The 8,653-nt window shown below is 45.5% G+C and overlaps 1 protein-coding gene across 1 annotated transcript; it reads right to left on the bottom strand.

Moving 5' to 3' along the window:
• Positions 1-898: 898 nt before the first annotated feature.
• Positions 899-8,349, bottom strand: LOC101469808 (arylsulfatase I). Its single transcript, XM_074560017.1, is given in 6 exon segments — positions 899-1,123; positions 1,126-1,972; positions 2,058-2,270; positions 2,272-2,388; positions 6,789-7,031; positions 8,285-8,349. Coding segments are annotated over 6 exon segments (1,710 nt in total).
• Positions 8,350-8,653: the final 304 nt, after the last annotated feature.

Genomic DNA, 8,653 nt, shown 5'->3' with positions numbered 1-8,653 from the left:
GTCCAGAAAAGCAACAGCTATCGAGTCTTTGTTGGTTTGTTTGCAGGGACAGAACACTGTGTGGGGGTGAGGTCTTTCAAAGGCATGGGGGTATGCTCTAAGCAGAAGTGAATCTGTATAACCCTTGAGAACAAAAGAACAAGGTGACATTTGACAAAAACAAGCCCTGTGGGTGTTTTTGTGGCATCCTTAAAGGGTCCTCTCGGATGATTAAGAGATGAGACATTGAGAGGTCACCACAGGCCTCACTTCATCTCTATGTCTATTAATCGAACTGTTCATGAATGCAGGCATACATGCACAGTGACACGCACATTGCTCCCTAAGCAGTCCTACGATGACCCACAGTCTCCCTGCTGCAGTTTGGCTGCAGGACAGCGAGTGAGTCAGCTTGCTCAGCCAGCCACACAGTCCTGCCTGTTTTGTCTTTCAGGAGGCCTGTTTATCTGCCAACCTTCAGTATTTGACTGTAGGTCCGTCTAGTCTATCTGACCCGTGTTCATTTCTGCTTGTCTATATTTTTTCTTTATCTATTTTTCATTCCCACACTAAGTATACTTTAAGGGGAAGACTTTCAGATCATCAAATAGTGTCACAGAACCCTTATGCCCTCAAATGACTAATGTTTGTACTCTATTTTTTTTCTATTTTCCGAAACTATTGTAGTCTTTACCTTATGATATACTCAGCATACTCAGGTGACTACTGTGAATTTGTCCTATATAATTAAAAGGGAATTGAACTGAACGGAAAAGAGGAGAGGAACATTGGGTAGATAACTTATTCCATCTATGATTGTGGTCCTTAGAAAACAGTAATTAAAGTGTTGATAACACTTCCTAGCTCCTTTGAGGCACTATTGAACCTTTGGCACAGTTAATGCTACTAGAAGAAACCTTTAGAATAAGGTCTTCCTCTGCAGGCGTGATCCCACCTTTTTGAAGAGGGCTTTTAGCTTACATAATTTGCAGTGCCTAATCTTTATCATCTTTTCTTTCCTCTCCTCCTTTTCATTATCCCCTTCTAGGCCCAGCCAGGGGCTCCATGCCCCTCCATGGAGCTCTGGGTCAGCCATTGGATCATCTGGTGGATTGCTGGCCATCACAGCTGTCTGGTTGGACTCTCTGCCAGCCTGGTCAGCAGATGTTTTACTACCTGTGGACGAGCTTCTGCCAAATCATACCTCTCGTAAGGGTCTGCACTGACATTAAAAAGCCACACTGACTTCCCCAGCTCATTGCGTCTCTTCTCAAGTTTCGTCCAACGTTCTGGACCACCAGGAAGTGCTTGTGGTGGTATCCAGTCCCCATCACCCACATTTCCTGTCAACAACTTCCAGTCACCAAGTCACAATGCTGCCCTCACGACTGTGTCCCAGATCCCAAAGCCATTGAGTATCAATGCCTTGTCATATGGTTCTCCAGCTTTCCTAGAAACTGGGTCAATGTTGAAAAGAATTTCAGTGCGAGGACAGGGAAGACCTTCACTGATGCTTCCCCAAACATCATGACCATCAAGGCCATGGTGGGACTGCCGCGCTCCAGCAAGCCCCAATAAAGTAGGATACCAGTCAGAGACATGAATCAGTGCTCTGCTTACTATACCTTTCTTCTTTAGAAGTGGGCTGTGGACAAAGCCCACAGTCCGAATGCCCCCTTCCCAGTAGGTTCCTTTGCCACCTCTCAGTGTCCAGTTGCTTCCGCCCGAGAGTGGCTGCCCACCGTTATCAGAAGAGTAGATGAGTACAGAGTTTTCATAGAGCTCTTGAGTCTTTAGTTCCTGGACCACTTGTGCAACCCCGCTGTCCAGGCAGCTCAGCATGGCTGCATAATGACGCCTGAGACGATTGCACTGGGAATCATAAAGGTGAAGAAAATGGTCTGGTACCTGCAACGGCGCATGGGTGGCCTGAAGGGAGAGATAGAGGAAGAGTGGTGTATGTGGGTCGTGTCTCTTCAAGAACTGCTTCACTCTGGTTGTACAAATGGAAGATTTAAAAGAATTTAATGACTGTATTTCTGTAGGATTTCTCTATTTACATGTACCAGGATACTTACCCGTCTATGCAGAGGAGAGTGGAGTAGTTCCCAGCCATCTCCCAGGCAGGCCTGTCTCCATCATGCAGGTCAAATCCACAAGCTTCTGCCCCGTCACAGCTCTGATAGGAGAAATGATCTCCACTGCCAGTCAATGTGCCCAGGAAACTCTGAAAACCACGTCCTGTTGGCAAGCAGCTTGGCCTGCAGAAGCCTAGGTGCCACTTACCCACCGTGTGTGGCGTATCCAGCTTCAGCCAGATGCTCTGGTGGGGTGGGAATATCAGGGGGCAAGCACAGCGGTTGACGTGGGTGGATGATTGAATGCTGGAGTCCAGTGTGAATTTGGTAGCTGGCAAAATTGAGTAGGGAGAGTGTGAGAAAAGATGTCACAGTATATTGCTACATATATTATGAAGCAATACTGGGAAGGGTTGTGTAGCCAATATTGCACCTTTGGGTACTCATAGGCTGCTACACACCATTGTAGTGAAGGTGGGGTATTTTTAAAGTCTTAGTTTACATATGATACACACACACACACTCTATCTATCTATCTATCTATCTATCTATCTATCTATCTATCTCTCTATCTCTCTATCTCTCTATCTCTCTATCTCTCTATCTCTCTATCTCTCTATCTCTCTATCTCTCTCTCTCTATCTCTCTATCTCTCTATCTATCTATCTATAAAAAACACCCAGCACGCCCCTGCGGGCGGTTTATCCTTCAAGCTCGGGTCCTCTACCAGAGGCCAGGGAGCTTGAGGGTCCTGCGCAGTATCTTAGCTGTTCCCAGGACTGCGCTCTTCTGGACAGATCTGCTGGAGCCACTCGCCTAGCTTGGGAGTCACCGCACCTAGTGCTCCGATTACCACGGGGACCACCGTTACCTTCACCCTCCACATCCTCTCGAGCTCTTCTCTGAGCCCTTGGTATTTCTCCAGCTTCTCGTGTTCCTTCTTCCTGATATTGCTGTCATTCGGAACCGCTACATCGATCACTACGGCCGTCTTCTTCTGTTTGTCTACCACCACTATGTCCGGTTGGTTAGCCACCACAATTTTGTCCGTCTGTATCTGGAAGTCCCACAGGATCTTAGCTCGGTCATTCTCCACCACCCTTGGGGGCATCTCCCATTTTGACCTCGGGACTTCCAGGTTATACTCGGCACAGATGTTCCTGTACACTATGCCGGCCACTTGGTTATGGCGTTCCATGTATGCCTTGCCTGCTAGCATCTTGCACCCTGCTGTTATGTGCTGGATTGTCTCTGGGGCATCTTTACACAGCCTGCACCTGGGGTCTTGCCTGGTGTGATAGACCCCAGCCTCTATGGATCTTGTGCTCAGAGCTTGTTCTTGTGCTGCCATGATTAGTGCTTCTGTGCTGTCTTTCAGTCCAGCTTTGTCCAGCCACTGGTAGGATTTCTGGATATCAGCCACCTCCTCTATCTGCCGGTGGTACATACCGTGCAGGGGCCTGTCCTTCCATGATGGTTCCTCGTCTCCCTCCTCTTTCTTGGGTTTCTGCTGCCTGAGGTATTCACTGAGCACTCGGTCAGTTGGGGCCATCTTCCCAATGTATTCTTGGATGTTCGTTGTCTCATCCTGGACTGTGGTGCTGACACTCACCAGTCCCCGGCCCCCTTCCTTCCGCTTAGCGTACAGCCTCAGGGTGCTGGATTTGGGGTGAAACCCTCCATGCATGGTAAGGAGCTTTCTTGTCTTTATGTCAGTGGCTTCTATCTCCTCCTTTGGCCAGCCTATTACCCCAGCAGGGTACCTGATCACGGGCAGGGCGTACGTGTTGATGGCCCGGATCTTGTTCTTACCATTCAGCTGACTCCTCAGGACTTGCCTGACCCTCTGCAGGTACTTGGTGGTTGCAGCTTTTCTAGCGGCCTCTTCATGGTTCCCATTCGCCTGTGGGATCCCCAAGTACTTGTAACTGTCCTCTATGTCTGCAATGTTGCCTTCTGGTAGTTCAATCCCCTCAGTTCTGACTACCTTCCCTCTCTTTGTTACCATCCGACTACACTTCTCCAGTCCGAACAACATTCCAATGTCATTGCTGTATAGCCTGGTAGTGTGGATCAGTGAATCGATGTCTCGTTCACTCTTGGCATACAGCTTGATGTCATCCATGTACAGGAGGTGGCTGACAACTGCTCCGTTCCGTAGTCGGTATCCGTAGCCAGTCTTGTTAATGATCTCACTGAGGGGGTTCAGGCCTATGCAGAACAGCAGTGGGGACAGAGCATCTCCTTGGTAGATCCCGCACTTGATGGTGACTTGTGCTATGGGCTTGGAGTTGGCCTCTAGTGTTGTACGCCACATCCCCATTGAGTTCCTGATGAAGGCTCTTAGGGTCCCATTGATCTTGTACAATTCTAGGCATTCCAGTATCCAGCTGTGGGGCATTGAGTCATAGGCCTTCTTGTAATCAATCCAGGCAGTGCACAGGTTGGTCAGTCTGGTCTTGCAGTCTCGGCTGATTGTTCTGTCTACCAGTAGCTGGTGTTTTGCGCCTCTGGTATTCTTGCCAATTCCTTTCTGTGTCCCGCTCATGTATTGACCCATGTGCCTGTTCATCTTAGCCGATATGATGCCTGACAGGAGCTTCCATGTAGTACTGAGGCAGGTTATTGGTCGGTAGTTGGAGGGGACCGGTCCCTTCTTGGGGTCCTTGGGGATCAGGACCGTCCGGCCTTCAGTTAGCCATTCCGGGTGTCTCTCGTTAACTAGCAGCTGGTTCATTTGTGCTGCCTGACGCTCGTGGAGTGCAGTCAGCTTCTTCAGCCAGTAGGCGTGAACCATGTCGGGCCCTGGTGCTGTCCAACTCTTCATACTGGAAACCCTTTCTTGGATATCTGCCACTGTGATGGTTACTGGACCCTGTTCAGGGAGGTCGCTGTGGTCTGCCCTCAGATCCTCTAGCCACTGAGCATTGCCGTTATGGGTTGCATCCTTCTCCCATATGCTCTTCCAGTATTGCTCCGTCTCCAGCCTTGGTGGTGCTGTTCTCTTATTGTTCCCTTGCCACTGAGAGTACACCTTTGCTGGTTCTGTGGAGAACAGCTGGTTTATTCTCCTGCCTTCTATCTCTAGAAGGCAGGAGAAAAGAGAGATAGAAGGCAGGAGAATAAACCAGCTGTTCTCCACTGGTGTACCTCCTCAAGCGGCTGGCCAAGGCTGTGAGTCTTTGCTTGGCAGTTTCCAAGGCCTCAGGTATGGACAGCTTGCTGTATTTCTTAGGCACCTTATTTGTCGCACCTTTCTGCAACTCCGTTAGTTGGCTAACCTCCCTCCGTGCTACTTTGATCTTGCCCTCTAGCCTCCTTCTCCATGGAGGGTACTGCCCCTTGTCGCTGTTCAACTTGTAGCCAAGCATCTCACTGATCACTGTTGCCGTATTGTAGATGAGCTTGTTAGTGTCGGTAATCGTGGTTGTAGGTATTGCCCGTAGTGCTGCATTAACATCATCTAGCAGACCTTCTGAGGGTACTTCACGTAATCTTGGTAACCGGCTACGGGGGATCCAGGTTTTAAGCTTGGCCATGATCCTATTTTTCAGGTCAGTTCCTCTCGCACTCAACGATCCTTCTCCTATCGCACTTGGGGCTATGTACCCAATCTCGGGTGATGATATCTCCCCCCTGACCTGGCGTCCTGACTCCTCCTTGCCGTAGCATTTGTGTTGTACCTCGTCAATCTCTAGCTGTGAGAGCAGTCCCTTCTTTCGAATGTTGGAACACTGAGCTACTAGTTGTTTCGCCGTCATTGTGGATGTTGGGTATCGAAGAATCCATAGGTCCCTCATCCTATTCATGTAGCCCCTTCCGCCGGGGTTACTTGCGTAGTAGCATTCCAACAACGCCCTGTTTTCGTCTCTTGCCCACCGATGCCTTCTTGTTCCATCAGGGTGCCCTGGTTCCTCAACACCTGACGCGGACCTTGTTGATCTGGGCGACGTCCGTCATATATATGTGTGTGTGTGTGTGTGTGTGTGTGTGTGTGTGTGTGTGTGTGTGTGTGTGTGTGTGTGTGTGTGTGTGTGTGTGTGTGTGTGTGTATATAACCTTTATAAAGTCTTAGTTTATATATGCCTCTCTCTCTCTCTCTCTCTCTCTCTCTCTCTCTCTCTCTCTCTCTCTCTCTCTCTCTCTCTCTCTCTCTCTCTCTCTCTCTCTCTCTTTTTTTTTTTTTTTTTTATATGTGTGTGTGTGTGTGTGTGTGTATGTGTGTATGTATATATATATATATATATATATATATATATATATATATATATATATATATATATATATATATATATATATATATATATATATATATATATATATATATATATATATATATATATATATATATATATATATATATATATATATATATATATATATATATATATATATATATATATATATATATATATATATATATATATGTGTATGTATGATATCATATACTTCAGCAAAACACCTTAGTGGTAATGTAGTAAGAGCTAAAAGATATAAAGTCAATAAAAAGAATCACGTCTCCTTTTATAGCCAACATGATCAATCAAAATTCCAATAAAGTGGATTTCAGAAGGCAAACAATCTCTTTGCTCCTTGATATAAACACAGATGGTACTTCATTACCACAAGACAAAAAGCCTGTTGATGATATGATTAATTACTTCTGCTGCAAACAGAAGCTGTAAATGAATAATTATACTGCCGGAATAATCATGTAACGAGGAAACTCACCGCCCTGTCGTGAGTTGACTGCGAGAGGGTGAGCAGATAGGTTGGACATAATAATTTTCCAGTTTAACCCCCTCTGCTGCCAGCCGGTCCAATACTGGAGTGTGGATGTCTGAGCCATGGTAACCAATGTCTCCATAGCCCTGGTCGTCCACCATAATGAAGATAAAGTGAGGTAGCCTGGGCTTTTCAACCTCCTCTGTTTTCACACTTTCCTTAAACGTGTCTTCATCCTGACAGGCAAGGCTAAAGAACAAGGTTGCACCAAACACAAGAATAAACAAAGAGGAGCTTCTTCCCGTAATCTCGAGCAATACCTTGTAACTAATATTTACTCAAAGCTGATTTTTTCTTCGTATTTCTGCTTAGTCTGCAGTTAATAAATCTCCAGCCAGATCACATTTGCAGAACGGGCAGATCTGTGGTCTCAAAGAGCTTGTCCAAAAGTCTTATCTATCCATTAAGTATGAGCTGCTGTCTTTTTCTGGGGCTTATTCTTAGTTTTGTAAACTGGAGCTGAACTGGTGCCAGCTTCTGTGGTGGGTGGAGAAAAAGTCTGTCTCTAAGAGGTGCAAGAAACTGGCAGAGGTGAGAGTTTGAGAGAGAGACAGAGAGGTTTACCTTTTTGCAGTGCCTCGCTAGATTCCTATGTAGCTTCAGTTGTGCTATAGGATTGCTGGGAAGGTGTTGGGTAAGAATTAGAGGCAAATGTACTGCTCAGAGAAAGTAGACAGACATGGTGTTCTTAGCTTGCAAATCATGATTTTTATACTCACAGCAACACTACATTAAGGTAATATTAAAGGTACAAACCATAAACCTAACAGATGTACAGTGGTAAATATGTCAAACAACCAAAAGTTTAAGCAATAGTAAAGCAAACGATTTTCAGAAAGATAACTGTACAACAATTTGGTTTACTGTGACGAGGTGGCACTTTTATAAGAGGATAGCTTGGGCTATATGTAGCCATATTGGTGATGAAACAGGAACAGCAGCAAAAAAATAAATAAATAAAAAAAGAGTGACACTAATTCTGACTTTTTATTCAGGGGTTTAACTTATAAGACTGTCAAATGAGGACGTGCACTGGATCAGAAGAATCATTAATAAAGTGAATCCTGCAAGCAGCTTTAGTCAACTCAAGCTGCTCTATGTCACTCACATACAAGATGTCTTTTCACAAGTCTGTGAAAAAAAGTCCATGAACTCGTGTTTTGACAGCAGGAACACGGAAGATTTACGCAGAACGCAACACATATGATGCACTTTCTTGACCCGAAATTCAAATTTTGACACTTAAATACTTTTCTTTCCTTCAGGTAGAGCCACGCCAGGAAAACACTTGGTTACCAGTGCTGGACTATAAAATGACTTCACTATAAAACCTCTGTGTTTTTTTCTTTAATAAGCAGCAACATCCTTCTGGCTTGTGTTGTACTGAGCTGGCAGCGAGCTAATCTATCAAAAGCAGGTCCAAAGAGTCAAACATCTATTACCTCTGTTTCAGCTGCTTTGGCCTGCCCACAGTTGTTTTGCAGCTGCAAGCCACTTTGTAACCCATCTTTGGGGAGTGGACATAAATCCTGCAAAAAAATCATTATCGGAGAAGAAAATAACATTATTTGTTTCGCTACAGTGGGTGGCCCTTATTGTTGAACTACTCTGATGTTCCCAAACTTACATTAAAACTTTTCAGCCAATATTTAGATTATTTTCTGTGCTGTTGATCCCTAACTACACTATAAATCCTTTAGCCTCTTTAATTTTTCTTTCATTGATTGGTGCAGCTCATTTAATACCTGTTAACAATTACTGCCTGTGCGATGGCATCGAAACCTATCCGGCCAAAGGAAAGCTTCCGGAAT

This window comes from Maylandia zebra, linkage group LG13, assembly GCF_041146795.1.
Source record: "Maylandia zebra isolate NMK-2024a linkage group LG13, Mzebra_GT3a, whole genome shotgun sequence".
Taxonomy (NCBI): domain Eukaryota; kingdom Metazoa; phylum Chordata; class Actinopteri; order Cichliformes; family Cichlidae; genus Maylandia; species Maylandia zebra.
This window is presented reverse-complemented; position numbering and strand designations above follow the sequence as displayed.